Source organism: Brachyistius frenatus, unplaced genomic scaffold, assembly GCF_029030835.1.
Source record: "Brachyistius frenatus isolate BFR_SWC_R1_liver_20210118 unplaced genomic scaffold, ASM2903083v1 Contig_45, whole genome shotgun sequence".
NCBI lineage: Eukaryota > Metazoa > Chordata > Actinopteri > Embiotocidae > Brachyistius > Brachyistius frenatus.
In genome coordinates this window covers 414,779-441,752 of record NW_027210644.1, presented here as the reverse complement: position 1 = coordinate 441,752, position 26,974 = coordinate 414,779, and the positions used below count along the sequence as shown (strand labels likewise).

Sequence of the window (26,974 nt, the reverse complement as noted above, 5' to 3'; positions counted from 1 at the left end):
TGGACAAAGTGCAGGGCCATCAGTCAACAGCAATCAGTAATCTACTGTGTTAATCAATCTCCTTCACTTTCAAGAGCAGAGAATGTTTGGGGTCACAACAATATCCACCCTTCTGCTTTCTTCTAGCAACCAAAGCAGGGAAGTCAGCTCCTCCAACAGGATCCGGGGACAATCCCAGGCCAGTTAACATATGCAATCTGTTCTGGGTCTACCCCGTGATCTCCTACCAGTTGGTTGCGACCAGAATGTATCTTGATCAGATGCTCAAATCACATCTAGTGCTGGTTCCTTTCACCAAGAAGAAGTGGCGGCTTGTGTCTGAGCTATATTACAGCTGGTTTAGATCAAATGACATTAGCTGATTTATCTACAAATACATCTTGCACATATATAACTGACTTTTCTTAAACTCCAGCTGTTTTGGAGAAGACAATGATAATAATCTAGCCAAAACTGGACATGTCATTTATCTTAAGATTGTTTCTTAAATGTTCTTATAAATGCACTGAACTGATGTCCATCCTAAGTAATCTCAACCGCAGGTTACACAGTATAGATACATTACTTGCAGAACATTTCTTAGAAGAACTAAAAAAAAATGACTCAGACATCGTTCCAAAACAAATTTTGAGCCCCCAGCCAATAAAGCATATGAGACGGACACCAGTGAGTCCAGAGCCAGGGGCTCCTTGGTGACCCCACACGTGAAGCCTGGCTCCCCGAGCCCTCCCACCCCATCCTTCCCAGCTATTTCAAAGGCTTGCCTGTGTCTGATGCCTTTCCCCGGAGATCACACCAGGCTTCCACAAATCTCACCCATGCGTTGTGAAGTCCCACTTAGTGTTTTATAGCAGGGCTGAGCCTGATCCTGTTATGCACATGCAAAACCCAAATTTGCCCACTACACCATGGCAACCTCTCTCTCTCTGATCTTGTTATCTTCCACAGCGTCATCTGCGACTTTAGACAAAACTGCAGTTAACTCCGCGGAGCCATGGTGTCACAGCCAAGTCTATTTTTACAAGTGAAAAAAAAAGACGGTTCGCCCACAGTACAGTAGATTCAATAAAAAAAATGAAAAAATAATGAAAAAAAAAAATGTGGGCCTCTTGGCAAGTTTTGACATGTCCTTCCACTGACCCAACCCTGAATACTCCAGATCTATTGTTTTACCTCATCTCTCATCTCCAGTTGAAAACCCACTCCCTTGGCAGTCATCTTATCTGCGAACAGATCAAATCTGTGTATCATAGCACCGACCACCGCTTCACCTCATGCCCTGACAGTTCCCATTTAGGACCTTTACATGAGCTGCTGGGAGGGGTCCAGACTGATGATTGGGTCACTGCGCTCCAACATAATGAGTGAGTCCATTCAAATGTCTAGCATGCCACATTTTATTCCAAACAACACTCACACTCCCTGCGCTCTTTGAATTTAGACGTCCTCTGGAGGTGCCGAATTTACGATGCCCTACAGAGGGGCCACTTCAAATAAAGGAAAGGGCGTCGTGAAAGTGAGATACAAGATAGTTTTCAGGTCGTAAAATTGCTTAGTGTTCTGCCATTTGCTGTTTCAAGAACCCTCCAAAAGGTGGGAGTATATTAAAAAATGGCCAAAGGATGAAATATTTTCTTTTCCCCATGTGAATGCAGAGACATGCTCAGTTGAATGACATGCATTGTTATGCCTCCAGGGGGTGTATAGCTAGTGTGGGATCAGTCACATAATCAAAAACAGGCTTGTATTTGAAGCAGATTCGGATTTTTGTGTGCAGTTGCAATAGCCTATGGCCTTGTGTCTTGCATGGGCTGCAACTGGCAGGAGACAGACAGCAGCATGAGTAATGATGTGAGAACAAGGCTCTTGTTTAGCCGAGGTTATGACCTTCCATTTAAGAGGTGCAATTTTAAAAGGGAAAAACATTGATTTTGTGCCTTCATCTTTAAATTTCACGCAACTTTCATGCTCTATGTTATCTCTTTAGAGACATTGTTTGTCATTTTGATAAATATGCACTCTCTTGCTTTAAGTAGTTGTGAAGATCAATACCATTGTCATGCCTGAGCTTAAATTAGCTTAAAGGGAATATTTGCAGCTTTTTATGTGGATGTTCACTCGGTGTTCATGATAAATGTGGTCAAATGAAACAATACATTCTTCAGTGTATTGTGTATAGACCGAAAAAGCTGACTTGTTCTACGTTTTCCTGCTCGTGGAGCCGTGCTGGCAGTGACTACATGTGGAAGGATGCATTGTGTGCGAGGTAGTGACACCTAAACCCAAAATCCTTTTGTTTCTATGTGGTGTGGCTCAGATGGGAGAACAGGTTGCCATATGATTTTCACTTAAAGTACTGATCATATACAATAAAGCAGCAAAAATACTCCTTGCCCTGCTCTGCCACCCTTTTGCTCAGTAAAAAAAAAAAGTACTCACTCACTCAGTTCTCTGCCCTCTCCGCCCTGCTGGTTTTTAGTTGTCTCTTCCACTCCACGGTATCGTGAAGAAGTTCTCCTGCACCCCTATGTTCAGGTGAAGAGAAAACGTTCATGCATAGTGTCGCACACACCGCTCTCTTGCTCAGCGTCAGTGAAATTCATTTCAGTAGAATGATTCAGTTTCTGTTGACATCAGACTAATGCAGCAGCAGCAGCAGTAGCCTCTCTCCACTACATTTCTTTGGCCGCATACTTTGGCTTGAATAAAAACGACTGAAAATCGGACTCAGCCAAAACACTGTAAAATATATCCTTGTCCATAACATCTTCTGCACTGCCATCTTTGCTGTTGGGAAAGTAGCTAGTTGCAGTGGCATCTAGAGTGCAGACAGCTCAATTGGTTACCAAATGGTCAACGTCAACTAACTCTACTGATTCATCTTACCACTGACCAAATCAGTAGTTCTGGAGTAGTAGCTGGAGTGATTACTCACTTTAGGTCACTAAGCGCACTACTGCCAGCTCCATTGTGACACTGTATGTTATTTCCTTATTAAAAAAAAACAATCATGTGATATGTTGCAAATAAGCTGAGCTGTTTACTTTATGCACCAGACAGTGCTTGTACAGGCTGGTTTTGTACTGAACTAAATGATCTGAAGGTGCCATCTTAAATTAGCAAAAAATGGATTGACTACTGAACGGAAGACAGTCAATCAGCAGTGGTATGAATGATGAGACCGTTGAACTGTGGTGCATTCACTCTTTCTTTTTAATATATTCTGAAGTCAACAAATGCCTTAGTGTAGTACGTGCTGAAGCACATTTGAACTAGGATCCGTTTGCTTCTTTTAGCGTGTTAAGCTTAAGGTACTGAAGTGAATTTGAACTGCAATACATTCAATTAATGTTGTACATACTGATGTGCATTTGAATGGTCTTTTACCTTGGTAAATACATAGATACATTATTGATATTTATGTGAAATTACTTGTATGGAAGGTGTGGACAACAGAACCACCGACAATGAACATACACATTCAAAAACTAAGCAGAAAACAGTGGACAAACTGCATAGTCAGCGATAACAAATCTTTGAACTGACCAAATGACTCAAAGCTAGTGAGTTTTAATTGTGCATTGTGTTTAATTGTAGGTTTATCTTTAACCTTTTGGCAGAGCCAATCGACTTGTTAGCCTACTCCTTTCTTCTTGTCTTTACCCTGATCTTAAGACAGCTGTCTCCTGGCTTCAGCTCCACACCTCATGCACACATATGAGACTGCAGTCTCCTCAAATAAGTCTGAGTTGACGTGCATTTTCAAGCAGTTCATTTGCTGTGTGCTTCGTTTTGCATGTTGTACTCTTGTCTATTGCAATCCCCTTTTTCTGCTTTAAGCAAAACATTTGTTTAGTCTTCCTCGGATAAAAAGAAAATAAAATCTCCACTATCCAAAGCTGACCGAGTCAAATCAACCTCTCCATCCTCACCAGTGGTATTGTGTGGGCCAACAGCGCCTGCTCTTCATTATAGATCACGATGGGATCTCCTGCGGAATCTCCAGCAGGGGAAACTTTTCGTACCTCCCCCTCCGCCCGCCTGCTTGGTCCCAGCAGCGCGTCGATGGTCAAAAGGTTCACACTTGCGGCGCTCAGAAGACCGGCAGCCTGCGGCTCTCCAGAACCATCGACAAGGTAACACAAAGCGTTGTCCCGACGCGGCTTTTCCCATTACTTAAACACATGTATTCCATGGATGTTGTGCAAAGAACGTTGAGTCGACTTACACGGATGAGTTTTTCTCAACTTATTCCTGTGGTAAGCTTTCCCCCCTCTTCTGCTGCTGTAGTTTTGAAATCAGTGATTCAGAAGGACAACTTTTTGCAATCAGGTGGAGAGAGACGGCAGGTTGCAATGCAGCTTGTGCAAGATTCAAAGCCTACACGCAGTCTTTTTTTTTTTGAGTCGTTTTAAGTTTGCCATCAGATATTTAAAGAACGTGTTTCATGTTTCTAACTGCATGCAGTCATACTAAAATAAGTAGGCCTACAATTTTGTTTTGTTACCTCAAGTTTGTTTGCAACACAGTCAGGAGCTTTCAGTGGGTAACTTGATTAAATATGTATTTAAGTGAGTTTATTCTGACATACAAAGAAGCCTGCAAAGGCTCTCTTCTTTTTGTCATTGTTGGCAGAGCTGCGTGACATCAGGGACAGTTTAAATGTCGGATGTGTGTGTGTGTGTGTGTGTGTGTGTGTGTGTGTGTGTGCGCGCGCGCGCGCACGTAGGCAGGGAGAAAGGGAGGAATCCCCCCCTTCCCTCACTTATCTGGGAAACACCAGGCTGCTTTGACTGCTCTGTTTGCATTCATCTGCAGCCATTCCTTACCAGCTTTCATTAGGCCTGTGTTTTGTACAGTAACAGTGTGTGTGTCACTTTCACTGACAGAAACTGCGATCCTTACTTGCCGGTTTAACTCAGTTACTGACACAAGGCCTCCAGGGAAGGATGGAGCAGGAGCTCAAGCTCTGAATCTGAAAAGTTTTGAGTGAGAATGCCAATTACTCAACTACTCTTCCTTTTCTTTGCTTCATAGACTGTATTCTGTATTTTGAACTATTTGGCTTTGATGGCGTAAAACATCAAAATCAGACTTTTTATTGGTATTTATTATAGAGTTTGTCAGGGCTTTTGTGTGACAGTTTTTATTTACTGCATTTTTGCCATGACAAGGAGCCTAAGAAATATATGGTGTACATTCATTATTTTTGTATTACTGAGAGTGATTGACTATGCATCTGTAATAATTTGATAAATGTTTAGTCCATAGCTGCAAAATGTAATAATTGGTTAGCCAAAATAATCACCTCTGCATCGCAAAAGATAGATAGATGGATAGTTATAGATATAAAAGAGGAGATATGTTTTTATTTGTCATGATGAATATTTGTTTTTTTTTGGATTTGGCCATCAAAAGAAGACATTTGAATATGTCACTTTCAGCTCAGGTTTTTTTTTTTTGTAGCCTAAACATTTTACAGACCAGAAAATGTATCAATTTGTCAAAAAAATGTATCTGCACAAAAGTTGATACTGAAAATAATCATTAGTTGCAGCCTGAGTTTTGATAGTTGGCTACAAAAAAAACAGAAATGTGGCTGATGACAAACACAAATGCCTTTGTTGTCATATTCAATGGTTTAGAATATATGTATTACCTTACAAAAAGAACAATTAGGCAACATGCCTACCTTGTTAAGTTGCCACGAGGGCAAGATAAAAAGGTTTTGTTTTCCCTCTGCCATTGTATTATTCATTAGAATATGTTTGTGCATATCAAATTATCAAATATAATAACAAAAAATGCCAAAGGGCAAATATAAAAGGCGAAGGGTGAAGAAGTAGGAGGGGAGAGTGTGTTAAAAGGATGGCACTGAGTGCATTGATAGACTCCACCTTTTTATACTAAATTTGGTCTTCATCTTGTACAAGTGCCACAATTTTTGTATCAAAATGTTGTGTTTAGGAGGGTGTCAACCACCTAATTGTAATACACATTATCGCTGACTCTAAATGGAATTAAATATTTCCTTGAAGCCTTTTGGAAGTCCACAATAAACAAATTAAAAATATTTTTTTTTTTGTTGAATCGCACTGTGGGAAACCTCTTTAAGAGCATTGAATACATCCTTCCAATGATTTCGAAAAATCGTGTCAAGTTTTGGTTGTGTTTTGATATTTTGTAGGATAAAGTCATGGTAAAAGGTAACAAAAGCAGTTTTCAATATAATGCATTCAATGAGTACAATGTATGAACTACTCATAACTGGTTTCTTTTCAGATGTGTTGTTTATGACTCAAATGGGATTGTAATGTGATGATGACATAATGGTGAGAACTGTGTTTGTTTAGAGCATTTGCTGACTTCTAACAGAAATGCAGGTGGAAATGTGGTGTCAAAACCAGTGCATAGATAGTTTACAGACGTCAGCCCGAGAACAGAGCAGTGTGAATTTGATGTGTGGGTGTGTGTTTACTTGCAGAGATGACCTAAAGGCAAAGAAGAATCGCTTTGCATCACTGATGATGAATTAGATCTGTCCAAAAGCATTTTCCCTCAGCAAATAATGTGAAGGTTTTGGAATACAGTGTGAAGCAGAAGGGATCTGTGGCACATGCTTAGCTTTGATTCTTCTGTTGGTTCTATTTTCCAAAATCTCCAAAAGATTGTAGTATTTAATTGATGCTACCTTTTTTTTTTCTGCTGTGTGATGAAATGAACTAATGAAGTGACTACATTCACTTTGTATCTGAAAGAGCAGCTCTTATTAAATACATCACTTAGTACAATAATCATTAGTAAAAGGAGGCCGTGTTCTTTTGTCCCAACTCCACAAATTCAGAAAATGTACTTTGCTTAAAGTGTAATTACTTTTAAACAAACTCAATTACTAAACATTATGAAGCATCTATTTTCAGTGGTTAGACTTCAGGGTTGATTGCAACACAAGATTATTAGTAGTTTGTTTAATGACGATAATCTCGGATGTTGTAGAAATTTAGAAATTGGGCCGATTCCAGGTTTCATCATGTCGGCCTGTATAATGATTCAAAACACTGCACTCCAGCTGGTGTTAATGAGGAGTACATAGTCTTGATGAGAGAATGAGCGGCTGTAAAAAATTGGACTCTAGTGAGCTCAACTACGAAGCCAGATGTTGGTCTGCTTTCATTTTAAGAAATAAGCCTCTGTCTGTCTGTCTCACTCTCTCTCCGTTTTCTTACAGAGTACAGGTGATTCAAATGTGCAGAATGTGCCAGAATCCTTGAAGACAAACTAAAAGCCTCGGACAATACTTGGTCTCCTTTGATTGACGTACAAATACCAGGTGCCATGGGTCAAGCTGAAGTTGTACTGCTGAGGTGTACGCTGCTTTTTCTCTACCTGAGCGTCAGCTTGTGCCAGCGTGACTGCACCGGCGTGGACTGCCCCATGCTTGACAACTGTATGGAAGAAGTGCTGGAGAGTGGTGCCTGTTGCGCTTCATGCTTACAAAAAGGATGTACATGCGAGGGTTACCAGTACTATGACTGTATTAATGCAGGATTCAAGAATGGCAAAGTGCCTGAGGGGGACTCTTACTTTGTTGACTATGGCAGCACAGAGTGCTCCTGCCCTGCCGGAGGGGGCCGGATCAGCTGCCACTTCATGAGCTGTCCTGATCTGCCGACAAACTGCATCGAGGTTTTGGAGCCTGCAGACGGCTGCATGGAGTGTGAACGTGTTGGATGTGCTCATGACGGGCAAAAGTATGACGCTGGACACTCCTTCCACATTGACCCTTGCCGGGTCTGCCACTGCCCTAATGAAGGGGGGAAGCTAATGTGCTACCCTGTACCTGACTGTGATCCTCAGAAAGTCCATAAACCGGCATTAACCCCGCCAACAGAGGATAACATAGCCAGCAGGTCTGATAGCAACCCTTACAGGTTAGACCAACAAGGTCAAACGGATCAATTCTCCACACCATATCACTTTCCTCCTAATGAGAATCTTCCTCTCTTCAAATTGCCACTGGATAAGGAGGAGCCAGAAGACTATGATTATGGTCCTACAGATAAGACCTACCCGCAGTCTTTGGTCTTCCCCACCCAGTCCTCCTCCTCCTCCTCCTCCAACAAGGTCGTGTCTGTGTCCCGAGGCTCTGCCAGACCTGACAGAACCTCTGCCCTTCAGAGCTTTAACAGACGAGGCAAGCTGGAGCTGAGAGAGCGATATGGAGTTCATGACCATCCTGCAGACAGAGAGGAAGTGACAGAAAGTCCCCTGGCAGAAGGGCAGAGCACTGTCAGGCCACATATGCATGCCATCACTGCTTGGCAGCCGTCACAGGGACCAACAAGTGCACAAGGTGTTTTAGTCAGTGATTTCAGTCAACAGACGGATTTAGAGAATCCACTGCATGCACACAGTATCTTGGGCAGTTTTATATTTCCGTTAAACCGAGTAAAGGAAAGTGACAAACACCCAGAGTATCCACATGCGACTTCAGAAAGTGTTGTTCATCATCAGATGGGCACTGAGACCAAGGCACATCACCAAATTGCATTGGATAGTGTGACACTCAGTGGTTCAAACAGCCAAATCAATGTTAGTCATTCAGTGGGAAGTACAGCGACTCCCAGCTATCAGGAAAGTGTATCAGATAGAGTTAGTTTTTCACTGAACACAATGAGAGTCTCAGAGACTCCAATCCATCCAGATGCAAGTACAGACGGTGAAAAAGAATTACAGGGGGCAGTTACAGCAGAGGATGAAGAAAGGTTGAATGAAGATGAGATCGGAGAAGAGAAGGAGCAAGAAATAGTAACTTTTCAAAGTGTCACTGGACCTGAAGGAAAGGATGTGCCCTACAAGATCAAGTCAGCACCACAGGAGATAAACCAGAAGGACTTAGCGAACAGTGATCCAACCAGCATCTACGAACGGACCACACCTGAGCCGGACACTTCTTCCACGAGAATGCCTGAGTATCCAACAACCCCCATGGTCCATTTTATCACTACCAGCACACAGCCACCAGTAAAGATCAAGGTGGATGAAAGTCAGTCCAGCAAAAAGCCAGGTCAGAGGCTCTTTAACCTTCACAGTGAAGGCGGAAAGGTGAAGGAAGAGGTGAAGAAAGAAGACAAAGAGAGGAAGCATCGCCCTGTTTTACTCATCAATCCTGATGAAGGTAAGTCAAAAAGAGCTGAATGCACAAACCTTCACACTCATTCAAAAACAAAACAAAATATTTTGTGTAACACATTTTTTTTTCAGTCATATCAGTTAATAGTAATTTATAATATATATATTTTTTTAATTCAAATCCCTGATTTCTTGGGTTGTGTTTCTCTGCCTGTCAGATGATTTGATATGTATACACAGTCCAATGACTGGTACAAACATGACCATCATAGTAGGAGCCCGGCATCATAATCACACACACAAACACACACAGTCTCTGAAGTAAGATGAAGGCTGGTTAAAGTCACGTGGTGTTAAAACCTTTTTTTCTTTTTTTTAATTTTCAGCATTTTAATATTACTACATACTAACTGAAATTTACATAGAAACCAATTCATGATAATGAAGAAAAAACAAAAACAAACATAAAATGTAGTGGTAAACATGAACGCTGGTAAAATGGGGTAACTTTTGTTCGGTACCTAAGAATGATGAATCTTTCAGAAGTATGCTGCAACCTACTGCTGGTTCTTATGAATTGGGTATTTTCGATTACACTGTGTTGGTGACTGTCCTTGTAAATAAAACAGCAAACAAAACTTGGAAGCAGTTGTAGCTAATGTTAGTGTCACTTGCCTTGTGTTGACTGCACTTTTCAATTACTTTATTTGAGGAAGCTTCGTATGGAATGTAGAACGATGGAAGGAATCGGCCAGGTCACACACAGTAGTGCATGCAACTTAGGGACGTAGGAATACGAGGAAAGACAGTGTTCAGACACACTTGCTTAAGATTTCCTGCAGAATTTTGGTCTGATCAGTGATTTTGTTTCCATTATTTTCAACATATTCACCAAGAACTTGATACTTTTGTACGTCTGTCCTTTAGCACGGGAAAAAAGAGTGGGGTATTTGATCAGTTTGTTGTTATAAAACTACTTTAATGCTGACATTTTACATTATACCTCTTATTGAACAAAATTTACATTTTTAAATCTAAATGACACATACTTGTGTGTACTTTTTCAGCACCTCATGAACCACAATAGTAGCTTCAGTTCTGAAAATAATTTCTGTCATGCAGTCCAGCATTTAATTAAATTAAATTAAATTCTATTTATATAGCGCCAAATCACAACACAAGTTATTTCATGGCACTTAACACATTATAGTCCTTGCAGTAAAACTTTACAACATTAAACAGAGAAACCCAACAATTCAACAATTCCCACATAAGCTAGGAGGGAAAAACTCCTCTTTAAGGGAAAAAAAACAACCTCCAACAGAGGGAAGGAGAAACTCCCTCTTAACAGGAAGAAACCTCCGACAGAACCAGGCTCAGAGGTGGGCGGCCATCTTCCTCGACCGGTTGGGGTGAGAGGAGAGCAGAGAGAGAAAAGGACAGCATAGAGATCCAAAACATGAACTGTTGGTGGGGCCGACAATCACAGAGCAGAGAGATGCAGTTCCATGGCCGGAGACATCTACAAAAGAAAGAACAGAAACTATGTGAGCGAGGAAACTGAATGGAGAGACAACAGATAATAAACAAAAACTATGGGAGAGAAAAAGCATGAAGTTAAGGAGATGTGATGGTGAGATATGAGTGTATAGAGAGTGAAAGTGAGAGGAAAGAAGCTCAGTGCATAACGAGCTCCCCCAGCAGCTATGACAGCATAACTGAGGGATGGTTCAGGATCACCTGAGCCAGCACAAACTATAAGCTTTATCAAAAAGAAAAGTTTTGAGTCTAACCTTAAAGCCAGAGAGTTTGTCTGCTCCTCGAACACAAACTGAGAGCTGGTTCCACAGGAGAGGAGCCTGAAAACTGAAGGCTCTGCCTCCCATTCTACTTCTGTAAACTCTGGGAACCACAAGTAGACCAGCGTACTGAGAGCGAAGTGCTCTGCTAGGATTATATGGTTCTATAAGATCTAAGATACGATGGAACCTGCTTTGTAAGTCAGCAAGAGAATTTTAAATTATATTCTTGATTTAACAGGAAGCCAGTGAAGAGAAACCAAAACAGGAGAAATTTGATCTCTCTTGCTAAATCCCTTCAGTACTCTTACTGCAGCACTTTGAATCAACTGCAGGGTTTTTAATGAGTAATTTGGACATCCTAATAACAAGGAATGACAATAATCTAGCCTGGAAGTAACAAATGCTTGAATTAGCTTTTCTGCATCACGCTGAGGAAGGATTTTCCTGATTTGATTAATATTACATAGATGAAAGAAGATCAAGGATGACTCCAAGGTTTCTCACAGTGGTGCTGCAGGCCAAGACAACGTCATCCAGAGTAACTAAGTGATTAGAGAAAGTGTTTCTGAGGTGTTTAGGACCAAGTACAATAACTTCCATGTTGTCTGAATTTAGAAGCAGGAAATTGTTGCAGACAAGGAGTCTGTAACCGGGTAAAAAAAAGAAAAAGAATAAATACAGTCATTTTCATCAGTTCCATATTAAGCTTACACATACACACGTGTGTACACGCATCACTCTCTACATGAAAAGATAATAACTGATTTTGATGTAACGGCCATAGCTCAAAGGAAATCTTAAGCTTCATCAATTCATGCTTAACACTGATGATGGCTTGTGGCTAAAGGTGTCAGGCAGAGTTTCTTATCAACATAAGTGTGAACGATTCCTTCGTGTTTGTTTAGCGCCCCATTGTGAATCCTACATTAACCATTTAAGACCGTCCTTCTAATGTTTGGCTGTACGTAGTTGTTCTTTCAGAACAATGCTCCCTTACTCTATTCTGCATACCAAGCCAGCCTATATGTCATATGTGCATATGGAAGGAGTGGAGACACCAGCTGGTCCCCAGTTATCAGAACAGGAACATAAATAGTGAGCCATACTCTGTCTGGATGAGGAGTGAAACACTCCTCCCATGGCGAACATCTTCTTATAGAAGTCACATACTTTTCACCACTGTCTCAGCACACTAGGCCTCACCTCCCCCTGGGAGAGAGAGATGCAGGCTTAGGAGTCTGGATTTGGTCATAAATTCTCTCTGGCTCCCAGCTATTTAGGGGCTTTTATTTAAGACATTTTTCTTCAATATATACGTTTTCATCTGAAAGATTTAGAGACTATGTTCCTGTATTTTTTGGCAGTGTGATGACATGGGCTGCATGGTGACATATCTCTTTTTTTTTTTCTTCAAAGTTATACAGGTGAAATCACGGCCCATGTTAAATATTGGATTTTCTGATACATCTACAAAAGTTCCTGTGACTGTATAGTTTCCCTCTCAAACATGTATTTGAAACAGATCCTTGAAATTAGTAAATGTGGCTTTAGGTTAAATGACACATTACACTGATGGTGGGGTGAGCATAAAGCTCATTTATTTAGCTGAAACCATCATAGTCTCCATTTTTAAATATTTGGTCTAAACCCTATACTTGGTCAACGCATTTCATATGCTTTACTTGAGCCATTGCCGATGTGTTTGAACTAGCTTTTAAAAGGTGTGTGCAGCATGAAGCAGCAGTAGATCCAGATGTTGATGCCCTGAAGGGCTTAAATACACCAAGTTATATTTGCACTAGGCTCCAGTGCAGACAAATACAGGGACTGAGCAAGGTAATAGCAACAACTGTACCGGATTATTTTTTTATCTATCGTGCATATGGCACTGCCTATATGTATTGTGCATTCTGGTTTTAATTTATTGTAAATTCTACAGACTATAAATAAAAGTATGTATTGCAGGCAGATCGAGTTTAGATTGCACAAGTGTTACTGTGTGTATATATGAAGCTATCCATTAAAATGTGTCACATTCTGTATACACTCAATACATGTTATCACAGTGTTCTTTAAAATAAGCATAATGAAATTATGCAGTTCATCATCTATTAGTAGGCTTTTGGTAATTAAGTAATGTGTTGATGATATAATGTAATTACATAATCACTGTGTGCCACATCTGATTTGCCCTCAGGCCATTTGCACAGTTATTCATTGTAACAAAGAGGACCTTGTGTGCAGTGGGCTGACTGACCTGACCCTAAAGTTTCTTTCAAAAATGACACATTGCTGTGTCCTCTGCTGCATATGCAGGGGGATAAGGTGAGGAGAAGTTATCTGTCTGAGTGGCAGGGTGCTCTTATTCCAGATAAAGCATTCTTCTGATAGAAACGCTCTGGACCACAGACAGGTGGCTGCTTAAAATCCTATAGCCGAGATTGAGGCAGGGCCAGGCAGGGCCTCTCCATGCTGCTGATAATGAAGTTTATCAGTGCTGATGGCACATCGTCTCAGGATAGCACCATCAAAGTGTGTAGGATTTGGCAACTCTATAACATCTGAGACAAGTAGCCCAATGTTCTTTATGAAACAGACTTTTGAAGATGAAAGGTTAGGTTTTTCCTCACACGCTATCTGCAAGAAATACACGTGCTAATGTTTTGGCATTCGTGACACTTTCTTGACGTGGTCTAAATGTCACACTGAAATGAAGGGAAAGAAAAAAAAAAACCTTAATGCCTTAGTATATTCTTCCGTTATCCTATTTCAAAATAACGTCTAAAAATCATTAGTGCTAAGCTAGATGCAAAGTAAAATTCCTAAAGATCCAGTTCAACCGGATACGTCTATCTCACCTCTCCAGTAAAAGAAAACCCTCTGTATTTCTGCTCGACCGTCACTGATATCAGATTGGTTTACACGCTGATCAGTCGATTAACTGATTAGCTGATTACCTAATCAGTCGATTCATCATTTCTCATGCAATAACAAATGATTTGACAGTTACAGCTCCTCAAATGCTAAAATATTCACTGGTCTTCCATTATATTTAATTTGATATATGGGTTTTTGATTGTCAGTCAGACAAAACAAGGCATTTGATGACATCACTATGACCTTTTTCAACAGAATATTTCTGGCATTTCTCAGCAGATACATTTACATCCAAATGTAGCGCACATTTGACTAAAACCCAACAGAATCAGGAAAATAAAATGCAAATGAATGCCTGTTTTGCATTCACCAGTTATTATTTTAGGAATTGGCTAAAAAATGTTTTTTAAGTTTGCCAAGTTCTCTTGGATGTATTTCCATGGACTTTCAAAGACACATAACAAATGGTGTTAAAAAAAACAAAAAACATGAGAGATTGACAAATAGCCCCAACGTATTTAAAGCAGTATTCAAAGGTATTTTGGCCACCAGGGGGCAGCTTGTCCTGTACCCTGCATGCACTGTGATTTGAGTTTTGACTCTCGGCCAGTCAGATATCCCTAACAGTCTGTCAGTGTGTGGCTGGTCAATCAAACGAGGCTTATTTATTTGTCAAGTAGCTGCTTCACACTCTTCGCTCCAATACTCAGGTGAGTCAGTCCTCAAGTGCCTTTTCAAAGGTTACTGTTCAGACAATTAAGGCATGATGACAAGTCTCTCTCTCGTGTATGTGGCTCAGATTTCCATCTGTTGCATTTGCACTTTGGACAGAGATCTGTGACTCTGTAAAATTTAAAGCCCAGTTCAGTCCAAAGTTTCGCAGTGAGACAAAACTGTTTTAGAATGCTGTTAGGAAAAGTTACAGTAGTATGAACGGGTCTGTCTCAGCACAATTTAAGCCAGCTGATGGTGTTGCCTGCGTCCCCGCTCTTGAAGTCGCAAATGGGTAGTTTAGAATGTAAGCAATCATAGTTGGTATTTTTTTGTGCTAAGTAGAGGAGATGAAAGGGTAAAATCTCCACCTCACATTCATGGCATACATTTGCACAAGCCCTCTTGGTATTTTCTTTTTCAGTTTATACCATTTTCTGCACATATACCGTGCCTGATTACCTTGGCAGTCTTAAAGTGCTTTTCAATTTGCCTCCCATTCACCCCCTCTTACACACATTCACATACCAATAGCAGCAGACCCGCCATTCAACTTGGGTTTCAGGGCCCCAAAAGGTGGAGTCTCTGAGTCTGGAGAAAGACTGTTTTAAATTGAATCTCACCAGCCAAACAAATACGGCCCTTACTTTTTTTTTGAAAATTAAGTAAAAAAAAAAAAGAAAAGAAATACAACCCTTATCAGTGCTCCTTTAAAAGCCCCACCTGCCAAATTAATGGACACCCATTGCTAAGGCAACAACACTAACAGCTGTGGTAGACGTTTCACCCGTAAATATACGGGAGTGGATGTCTCGTTATCATAGCTGAAGCAAAACAAAGACTATAATTTTAAACATGTAATCAAACAAATGCAAAGCAAACACTCAAACGCAGCGTCCAAAACTCACAAGATTTAGTTTTTTAGATATCCTAACATTTCCTGACAAAGCATTTTAAATCATTCATCAATCTAAACAATCCCATTGTGCTAATATTATTAACACAAGTAATATGATTCATGTTTGATAGGTTGTGGATTTGCAAACTGTCGCTACTATTATTGCTTCGAAACTGACTTGCACAGAGGATGAGATGTTTTTTCCAGAGCCAGCATGCCAGCTCAAGACAGAGATACACCCAACCCTCCTCTTATTATTGAGTGCGAGAGAGATAACTGCACGACATGAATGACATTCACTGAAACACTGGCTAATCAGTAGGCTTTCAGTTCAAGGGTATGAACAGAACAGTCATGTAAACAGACAGAACAACTAACTGCAAACTCTGGTTAAATGTGAACACCAACAGTGTGTAATATACACATTAAGAATATTTCTGTCACATTTTTTTGGTTGCAGTCACAAAAAAAATTGTTTTCATTGTGAGTCACAATGAGGTGGGAGAGGTCCTGCTGTCACAGTTTGGCACACACTAATTGTATCCACCTTTCAAGCTCAAATACAACAATCTCTGCATCCATCTCCCTGCCTTGTAACTCCGAGGTCTATCTACTGTTGGAAAGCCTCACCAAAGTTAACGCAGCCTGTCACCCTTGCCTGATCATATCACTTTTATCTCAGCTTTTGTTCTTTTGACCTTCTCCTGTTTGGCTGCTTCTTGGCCACCTCTCTTCTTTGACTTCAAGGACAACCTTACAGCACTACTATGTTGTGGCGTTGGCACGTATCAAATTTACCACCCCTCTCCGCATCCTTGCCATCTCACCTTCCCTCTGTCCTGTACATGAGCCAGATGTTACCAGATGTCTTTTCAGCACACACACAGAACAGACAACTAGCCGGCCCTAAGGAGATATTTGTTGAATTTAGCAAAACGCATACTGGAACAGAACCACCTTTACCTAAAAAAACGTGTTTTTTTTTTTTTAAGCACTCATTTATCTTGGGTTTTAATGGTATTCATTGTTAAAGAAACAAAAACAAATTGCTTGACAGTGTAATTTTCTACTATGTATGCACCGTAACTGAAGAAACAGTACTGACAAATCCATCACATCAAGTAATGAAAGTACATTTGCTTGTTCATGGAAGTCTAGAACTGCAAGTAGAGACATAATAATTTACACCAGACAAAATGTCATCAAGCAGGTTCTCATCATAGCCATTATTGCAGGTTTTGCTATTTTGTCGCTTGCAGATTTTAGTAGCTTTAGCTGGCTAAATAACATTAGCTTGATAAATGAATAATGCTCTACTAGTATTATTATACTACTATCCTACTAGCATTATTGTTAGCACTAGTAGGATAGGTAGTAAAGTGGTTAATCACGCGTTCCATTTCTTGCTATGTAAAAAAAAATTAACAAAGCAAAAAGTGAACGATATAATCCGCTCCTTACACTTTTATTTGTGGGTTTTCTAGATTTGGCAAGGGAAAAAAAAGATGTCACTGATATTTTTAATAATGTGTATAACTATTGACAGGCCTGCCATTCTAGAGTTGCTGGACCTGACAGTCACAGAGGGTTTAGCAAACAGTCATTTACTGTAAAGAGCTAACAGAAACCTGCAATTAAGTGTATCACCATGATAAATAGTAAATTTACAACACCGGTTTGGCGGCTGCTTCTTTGACTTGAGAAAGGAAACATCCAGTCTTCCTGTGAGAAATACTGGTAGCTAGAAGTGTCTTGACACTAATAGGCAGGGACTGTTCATTCCAATACAGGGTACAACCTTAAAAGTGTGTTGGGATGACTGGAATCCTTGCTCTTAATGAAGTAATTGTTTAGTCAATGGTATCGATCAACAACCCAGTCAACTGGATTTATTATGGTCTTATGTCCAGAGTTGTAAAACCTTTGTTATTTCAACTTTAAAATAAGACACACAACTAAGAAAAGAACTGTCTACAATACTCCATAGGAAAAATGTTTTTTCCCTCAAGACGAGGCCCCGCTGGTTCCTGTGTGCCTCTGGGACCCAGATTCAAGGTCCCAGCTAGCCCCCAGAGTAGAAGTGCAATCAAAATGCCAGTCATACTTCTAGGCCCTGACAAATAGGACGGTCATGGAACTTGGCTCTTTGGTGTCCTGACAAAAATAGTTTTCACATCATAATTTACACAAAATCTCTTTCAACTCCATCCTCTAGCAGACTCTCAGACCTGCGTCGAGGTAGTATGCATGTGTTTAGTACATGTTGGTCAAAAGTTTCCATCTGTTCACAAATAATTGCACTGCTTCTCTTTGGATATACAATAGCAAACACTGAGCCTGTGTGCTTCAGAGAAATGTGACTTTAATCTGAACTTTTTTGACTGTATTCCAAGCAGCGAAGTATATACCCAATGCTTTAGCGGCACATTTTTATGTCTGGATTGCTGATAGAAATGATTTACCTCTTCAAAGGAATTACTATAAAAACAGTTCTGACAAAGCTCTGTACAACATACAGTTTAATGGCTGAATTGATTTAATGATTTACCACGTGGGGTTGGCTGAAGTGACTGCGACTGAGCGGTCATTTATCTTACTGACATCACTTCTAGTTGTGTCATGTTGAAGCGCTTGTCTCATACATTAAACAATTCAAACCACATGGAGAACGCGGATCAACTGCAGTATGTTTACTTGCTCTATCATATCTGGTCATATATTAATACAAAATATTCATAGCGTCTCTCTCGACATCCACACCTGTGGGATTTACAAATTGCCACATTGGTGGTGTAAATTTCAGCTTTTCCAAGAGTATGCCAGTTCTCTGGGATATGCATTTTGTTCAAGCAGTTGACAAAATGAGAGATCTGCTGTCTCATGTTTACTGTATTAATTTGTATTTGTCATTTCATTATTGTTTTTGTTTGTTTGTTATTGCCCTGACATCCCTTCTAAAAATGCAATTTTTCCAAGTAACCAAGTAAAGTTAAGTATCACAATCCTCATTCGTGTTTTAACAAATTACAAAAAAGCCTGAAAAGCTGGCAGATAAAATAGAAGTACAGAAAGTCATTACTAGAGAGATGTAACACGGTCTCCTCCGGTTTCTTTGGTGTTAACTAGAAGATTTTAGAATTTTGCAGACTCGCAATCTGTCTCTTTACACTTATATATTGTGGTTACATGATATTCAAGTGTCTTTACACATCGTGTATCATGTAACCAAGGCGGAATTCCACCATAGCTGTTTATGAATTTCTTCATTACTTGCTTCAAGTAAGCAGTGTTTTATCTCAGTTTGTTTGCTAAGTCATGGTGACTTTGGTGACAGAATTGTATGTGACATAAAACAAAAGGTTAATTACTAAAATCAGTGATTTTTTTTTTTAGGCTGAACTTTGTCATCAAAACAATTCAGCCTGTGTATAAGTCTGTCCTGTCCCAGCACAGTACATGGAACCTGCCTCAGTATGCCTCTGCTGCCAGGTTTAAGTTGAAAAAAAAGTGAAATTATCATCCTGAGGTCACCTTTTAAATGCTTGCAAATGGCGATCTCTCATGGCAGAAATAAACAAAAAACAGGAGTTAGCCATTTGCAGTTTGTCTTTGGCTTTGCCGCTTGCAATTTAAACTAACTCTTGTTTTATCATCTCAATGTTTCCTCCAACACCAGCATTGATTAGGGGCATTGGAAGTCTGAATTTTTTTATACTGACTATCTTAGAATAGTAAATTAAAAAGTTGGACTTTGAGAGAAAGAATGGTCATTCTGGGACAGGCACTGTATTTTAATGGTTCTTCAGTAAGAGGCTGTTAAAGCAGCAACATTTTTCTTCAACTGAAGGTGAGATTTTCTCATTTCTACGATTAGTTCACGTAAAATAGTTGTGATTTTGTTTTTAACAAATGCTGTGAGTTCAGTATTTTTGGAATAAGCCTCTAGAGCACAGAAGGTAATGTGTTTCACAGTTTTCAGGAGTAATAGGGTAATTAGCATGCAGACCGACACCTGCCATGGTTGAAGTACGGAGCCCCAGAGTGGCCATAGAGAGAAATCATTAAATCATGCACAATAATTACAAGTTTGAGGTCACGAGATACTAAATCGTGGTCACGAAATAGCATTTTGTGTGCATGTTTTAATCAATTTTTGCTCACGAGATAAAGTTTACAACAGGCTTTCTCCTCTCAGAATGTGCAAGTGCACTGCACTGTCAGTTGAAGGTGTCATAACGATGATATTGAGAGCTTGTGGATTATATTGTTGGCAATATGCTAACTTTGAGGGTGCTATCGACTTTATAGTTGGTCAACTGACAGTTAAAGGAGGTGCAGTGCACTTCATACTTAGAGGAGAAAGCCTGTCTCTCGCTATATAAACTTATCTCATGCGCACAAAATGCTATCTCGTGGACACGATTTAGTAAGTCACGTGCACGATTGGATTTTTTTTTTTTTCTTCTCCTTATGGCCCCTCCAGGGCTCTGGACTGAACACACGAAGAACAGATACAAAGACTTTAACCAAGTTCATTTGCTTTTTTTTCAGTGACCTAAAGTACTTGTAGACGGTTAGACAACCATCTACCACTTTCTCTTTTTTTCATTCTTTCTCTCTGTGGTTTCTGTCCTTTCAACCTGGCATCACACTACTGCAGTTTAATCATAACATCATACAAAAGTAAAAGGCTTGAGTCCTTCAGCAGGTGCTTATATTGTTAAATGCATGGATATTGATATTGATATGGAATATAAAGATATACATCACTTAAACACAAAAGATTGATTTGGCTACAGAGTTTAGTGGCTACTTTGTTATGAAGTAACAACAACTTAGTAACATACAAGATATGTTTAGCTATAGCAAAACAATAAAAAAAAAGTATACTTTGTTGGCTGAAACTACTTAGCGAAGGCATTTCTGTGTTTGTTCGGTTCTCCGGACATTGTTTACCAGTTTTTTTGTGTGGATGGACAGAAACAAATTGTAAAATGAGAACAATTGCTTAAAGACTAGCACACTTTGGGTGCCGAGCATCTTGGTTTTATGCGAGGGTTACAGTAATGTTAGCTTAAAGTCTGAAGGTCTGACTGACTGTAGGCCAACTAAAAATGTTTAATCTTGGGTCAAAGATAGATTTTAGTTTCTAATATCTAACCATATTCTTGCTAAAAAAAAAAAAAAAAAAAAAAAAAAAAAAGGACAATGACACAGCATTGTAGAGAACACCATGGGCTGGGATCAATAAAGTAAATATAAAAGTGATAACAGTCTGTGTATGATTGTGTGGGAGCCAATGTAGGAAACAAATTGGCATTTAGAGGAAAACAATGAAGACTACCTTCATGGTTTTTCTTTTCTTTTCATTTTACTGTAGATTTAATGATCCAAGAGGGTGTGTTGAACCATTCTTTCGAGTACGTTCAGATCCATACAACACTTTGTAGAGTGACTCAGTCTTTGTCTCTTAGCTCAACCCTGTTCATCAGGTTGGCCACTGAATGTAGCTACGCTGGGAGTACTTCCGATGTAATTTAGATCCAAACTACATTGGAAACGTCTACTTCCTACTCTCCACATATTGACTTTTTCCAGATCAAACTGTTAAGGTTAAAAGCTCAAGAGGAAAACCTTTAACTTAGGTCAGCCATACTCAGCAGCAGGCACAAATCATCAGGCTCTCTAATAGTGGTGCCGACAGTATTGACTTGACTGAGGCATGGTGTCAGTAACTTGAAGGCAAAAAGAGCAAAAAAACATGATCCCTGTTATTACGATGTCAGTGGAAGCTCCACCTGATTGTCAGTTCAAAGATTGAGGACCCTCAAGTGTCCTGCATCTGATTCAGCTCAAGACCTTCAAGTGCTCTAAGGTTTTTCTTTTTCTTATTTGAAGTCTGGGTGTCTATGAAAGCAGCGTTACGTGTGATAAAAAAAGGAGCCCTCTCATATTGCCTTGTACCCAGAGGGGAGTCAGTACGACCCCGTCGTGCCCCAAACAGTTCTTGCATCTTGGTGTCCTCAGATGATAACTCTGTTATAAAGGTCCGCTCTTCAGCACACTCCTTCTCCCAGTGTGAGCAAGACCTACTGTATGACCCCAATCACCAAAACAATACTGCATTCTCTGCAGCTTCACAGACTTCACAGATGACTACCTAGAAATACTACCCCATGAGGATGTCCTATTGTAGATCTCTTGTATTGTCGCACACAGTACATGAGCCAAAAGGGTTTTCAAAATGTACATAGTGGCCCAGAAAAAAAAAAAAAAAACTGATCCTAACTTGGACTGATCCCATTTATGTCATTGTATCGTACTGCCTGAGCAGAATATCAGACACACAAAAGGACATGTAGTTCCTTTATTTCTACTGCCTCCATTTTTTTTTTTTTATTCTGAACTCTGAAATGAATAAAGCTCAGTTCTGTCCGGGTGGAAAATCAGAGGCAGATTTTTGTTATTGTTATTCCCAACAATAGAGAGGATGCCTCTTAAGATGTCAGCATTAAAAGCAACTGGCATAGATATTGTAAATAATGGATGATATTGATTCTCATCTACTTTTACATATATTGCATAGAACTCTCCTTGATGACTTCCTTTTACATATCTTAAGTGGATCTGTGAAAGCTTTCGTGTCTCTGCGTGCTGTCTCCCGCTTTGTTTGTGGCTGATGTCAGGGCCATTTTGCTCATGGGGCCTCGTTTGCAGGAAGCAAATCCTCTAAATAAAAAGGGGATGATGATGTAGAGTGGCTCCCTCGTCTGTCACCGGGGTCGTTCTTCTTATCTCTGAATGTGGAGAGATGGGTAGGTCTACAACATTGTTGTGACCCCAGTCACTTCACTTTCAGAGGTGCCTGCCAGCAGTAAAGTGGGGCATCAAGCAGTTAATCATGCAAACACCACATATGTTTCTGTATTTGTAGGACTTGGGCATGAGACAGAGCCAACAAACGCTTTGGAACTGTTATCAAATACTAGACAAAATAAATCTTTTGTATCTTTTGAGGAAAAGTGGAAGTACTCAGGGAGCCGGAATAATATAATTTTTTCAACTAATTATGGTAATAAGGCATCTTTTAACAGCAAAGCTTTTTATTTTCGGCCAAAGGAGTCAGAACTGAAGTGAAAAAAAATGGGTCATTTCACACAAATATAACTTAACTTACATCTATCCGGAGGTCTTCTGTTAAGTCTCAATCAGGTGTCTTTATTTCATGAGTCAACCCTCGGAAACTTATAGATATGAGATATTATAGTTGTACTCAAGGGCGTAGGACTGGTTTCAACACTTCTCTTCCTGCATGGTTTTCCTCCAGTATTTCTCTGCTTGTGTGGTCTCTGAGTCTTTTCCCTTTGTGTCTCCTGTGCTATTTCTCTCAGCATCCTTCTCGTTGTCTTTCTGCTTACCACAGCTCCCTCTCTCTTCCATATCTTCTTTTCTCTCTGTCTTCAACATTAAATTATTTCTGTTAATTTCTCTGTCCTCTGCTCTTAGCTCTCCCTCCCTCTGTATTAGGGTTGCAGCGATATATCGGTATCACAGTATACTATTGGAAGAAAATGAATGGTTATCATACTGCGCATAACCACTTATTACCGGTATCGAAAAAAACATGCAGGCTGATGAGTGAGTGTGTGTGTGTGTGTGTGTGTGTGTGTGTGTGTGTGTGTGTGTGTGTGTGTGTGTGTGTGTGTGTGTGTGTGTGTGTGTGTGTGTGTGTGTGTGTGTGTGTGTGTGTGTGTGTGTGTGTGTGTGTGTGTGTGTGTGTGTGTGTGTGTGAGTTTGAGGTACAGACAGGATGAGTCTGGCTGCGTTGTCATGCACCTCCAGTACACGCCTCAGTAAGTGTCAAGTTACTGACAAGATCATTCACTCCACCCACGGTAAAGTAGTTACACCAGTGATCAAATTAAAGGCAGTTATTTTTTGCTTTTTATTATAAACACCTCAGAAAAAACACTGAGGTCCAGACCTGGGTGGCCTAATGTTTATGCACCAAAAAAATTGCTGAGGACAATTCTGTCCTTCTAAAATATTGGAAGCAATTTTCCTAAAACAGCAGGGTAGAGATGGTAGGTGTCCATAGGCAAACCTATGCGCTAGGTTGTACTGTTATTCACCACATCAAAAGTAAATTGAAAAGTGCCATTTCATGTGGATGTAACGTATAAGCTGATTTCATGGCTGACAGCAAACCTATTAGAGAAATGATAATGTGAAAATATCACTGCTATGCAGCAGACTTAATTGAAATAATTTAGTTGACATAGAGTGAAAGCAAAGCAGTGAGGAATTGAGGAAGTGAAGCACATAAAAGAGCATAAAACTCATCATGAATTTTGACTCGTATAATGACAAAGCAAAAGTTCTTATGAAGCATCTGGATTAGGAAGAAACTATATGTTTTGTAACTCAATCAAACAATACAGGTACGGCAGCTCTGTAAAGATTAGTTAGCAGTTGTCAGTGTGGTTAGCGTGGACAGTATTTATAAATATATTTATTGGGACTGCATTTAGGGCTGGGCAATAAATCAATATCTTATCGAAATTGTGGTAGGAGAATACATTTTGGTATGTAATATCATGAACTGGCACGATAAAAGTGATTTAATTTTCTGAACTTACCAGACTGTTCAAGTTGTCCATAATAACCGCCTGCCCCGACCCAACTTAGTCATTAGATCCACATTACTGATGATGATGATTTATACTTTGTGAAAGAACCACCAGTCACCCCCACAATATTGTCGCAATATCAGTATTGAGGTTGTTGGTAAAAAATATTAGGATATTTGATTCCATTGATATTACCTACAACTCATACTAACAATGTACCAAGTGACAATATGAAAACCATATCACAATGTGAAAGGGGTAGCTTGTAGGTACTTATACAGATGAACTGATTCAGAGTCAAGTTTCTTTCTCATTGTTTTGATTTACTGCTAAGGCTCTCATAGTATTGTTTTAGGTCACAGCAGGCTCTCCTAGAAATGACATTCCTATATGACTAAATGGCAAAAGGAAATACATTTTGAAGGAGACGTGATTGCTTTACATTTTCTTTCAATGTAATATGGAAACTTGGTACTTGAAGTATTTTGCAAAAGGCAAACATGTTGACACTGAACATTAACATTAACATACGTTGTATTTATTTTCTTCTGAAATATATTAAACAAAAAGTGTCCACTTGTAGCTACAGCATATTAGGATAAGACAAAATAGTTACACCATACAATCTAGTCTAAAACCAAAAAAAAAAAATAGTTATATTTCAGGTTCCAAAGGTTGAACTTTGGATAGAGTCAGGCTGCCACCCCTTTTATTGAGATTGATATCTAAATAAGCTAACGTTAAGTGTAGCCAGGTTCTCCAAACAAATCTTTGTCCAATAGCATCAGGTACAGTCGGCACTATTATCCCTTTTAGAATATAATATGAGTAGCTCAGGGTTATCTTCCTCTAATGCCAGAATATCTGCCGATCGACTGCTGAAATTCTTATTTTTTTCTACTGTAAAAGCATTCAAAATGGATTAATTTCACATTTTCAACTTTGGAACCAAAACCCTCCACAGCGGGACTGCTATGAGTGGCAGATGCGAGAGGCCGGTTTGAGAGAGACTCACATTTTGTTGCCAGTTGGGCAGCTTTTTCAAACTCCATACGTTCAAGGCTGTGTCTGGTCTGCAGCTCAGATCTCTTCCAGACTGCTGCTGCTGGTTGATTCCGACCAGAATGTTCCTGCCTGATGCAGACAGCATTGAGCATGATGAAGTCTGACACATAGCGGATGTCCCAGAATATAAAGGAAATTACTTATTACACACTCACTTATTCACTTTTGCTGTGAATAAGTTTAGAGTTCATGTACCATCCCAGCAAGGCACTGTAGCATTTCATGACACGTGTCTGATGTACACCAATAAACTTGATGAGCTTATCAGAAAGTGAAATAAACTTTTGAGGCCAAATTGGGAATATTGACTTTCATTTTGTGTTGCAGCCTCCCTGCTGTCTCATATTTAGAGGAAAACAGCAGCAGCAGATGGAGATGGGCCTAAGGGTGCCACTATGGACAGGCTACTGTTGACAGGCGTCTGGGGCTGATACATTGCCAGATATGAAGAATGCCGGTGGTGGGAGGCCGGACAGGCACGCTGGGCATTGCAGGAGATATGCATTTGAAAGACAAATATCAGTTGAGAGCAACAGCTTTTTGTGAAACCACTTATTTCAGGGACAGCCCTGGCTCAATGTAAGGACTTTCAAGCACACAGTTCATTATTCTCATCTACTTTACAGATGAGACCCTGGGGGGCTGAGTGGGAAGACAGGCTTAGAAGAAATGATACATGCATATCACTGTGCCCATGTTAAAACCTCATATGAATTTGGGAAATTCAATCCAAACCTAAAAAAATCTGTGACTAAAACAAGACTGCTGGTTTTGCTAGTTCAGCATGTGACCTCGAAGAGACACAGCAATTCCGCATCAATGCACTGATTGAATGGCTCGTTGCACAAAAAGCAGGAAAACAATTTGTTTATGTAAAACCACTCCAGTCTTTCCAACTGAAATTGGTCGACCAAAATGAAATGGTTGTGATCTTTGGCTGGGAAAGTATTAAGTGGAAGTTAAGAAACTTAATAAACATACTTTATCATCATAAGTTATTTAATGTTGGGCAACTTGTTTCAGAAATTAAAAAAATATGAAATGCCGACGTTCACACATCAGGCTGAGTCTGGTGCCGTGTTTGGTGAGACGAGACAGAACATAACAAGCAACTGATAATATGTGCAGTGAGACCAGTAGAGGATAATAAATTCTGTAAATTGAATGAATCATACTGGACTGAAAATTAAAAATGTACAATGTTTTCCCAGAACTCAGTAGGCTATACTATATGTTAGCAACTTGAGATCTAATGTTGAAAGATATTTGCTGCATTTGAATGGTCATTTCTACCATATCCCCATATTGTTTTGGAGAAGGAGTTAGTCAGCTCTGTTCTGGTTATTTGTTTAGGAAGCACATTGATGAATGACTGTCAATGTGTGTTTTCTACAGCAAGAAACGCGTGCAACTGTGCCAGAGCAGTGGGGGCTGAGGCAATTAGCATCCTTTCATTGTTTTAAACCACTCCCCACCTTGTCTGTCCATTCATAATGGCCAGCACAAATAAACACATCAAGACAGAAAGCCTTGCGAGGCGGGAAAGATAGTATCCATCATGTTTTACGTCTGTGAAAGTTCAGCAAAAATAAGGAGGGTTTTGAAAACGTGGTGGAGACGATGTTCTTTTATCCTGGTCCCATTTGTATATGTTTTCCGCATGCAGTTCACTTAATACCTTCATTTCTCAATTGTTTCTCCATTTTCCAGATTTAAATTGGGGTTGAATGGCCTGTGAGATGTAAATGTATCGTGACTGCAGAAAGGTTAATACAAGTTTTCCCAGAAGTTTATATTTGTTGTAAACACTAAAACTGTGCACTGAAGACGTAGATACATTTTGCTGCCCTTTAAAACTT

The 26,974-nt window shown here is 39.8% G+C and overlaps 1 protein-coding gene across 1 annotated transcript in view; it reads left to right on the top strand.

Annotated features, from left to right (window-relative positions):
• Positions 1-1,468: 1,468 nt before the first annotated feature.
• fbln2 (fibulin 2) overlaps positions 1,469-26,974 on the top strand; it is a 63,338-nt gene continuing 37,832 nt past the window's right edge. Inside the window, exons 1-4 of the mRNA XM_069703176.1 lie at positions 1,469-1,516; positions 3,957-4,136; positions 7,229-7,235; positions 7,331-9,178. Of these exons, the coding sequence (XP_069559277.1) occupies positions 1,469-1,516; positions 3,957-4,136; positions 7,229-7,235; positions 7,331-9,178 (2,083 nt within the window). The remainder of the gene's footprint in view (positions 1,517-3,956; positions 4,137-7,228; positions 7,236-7,330; positions 9,179-26,974) is intronic.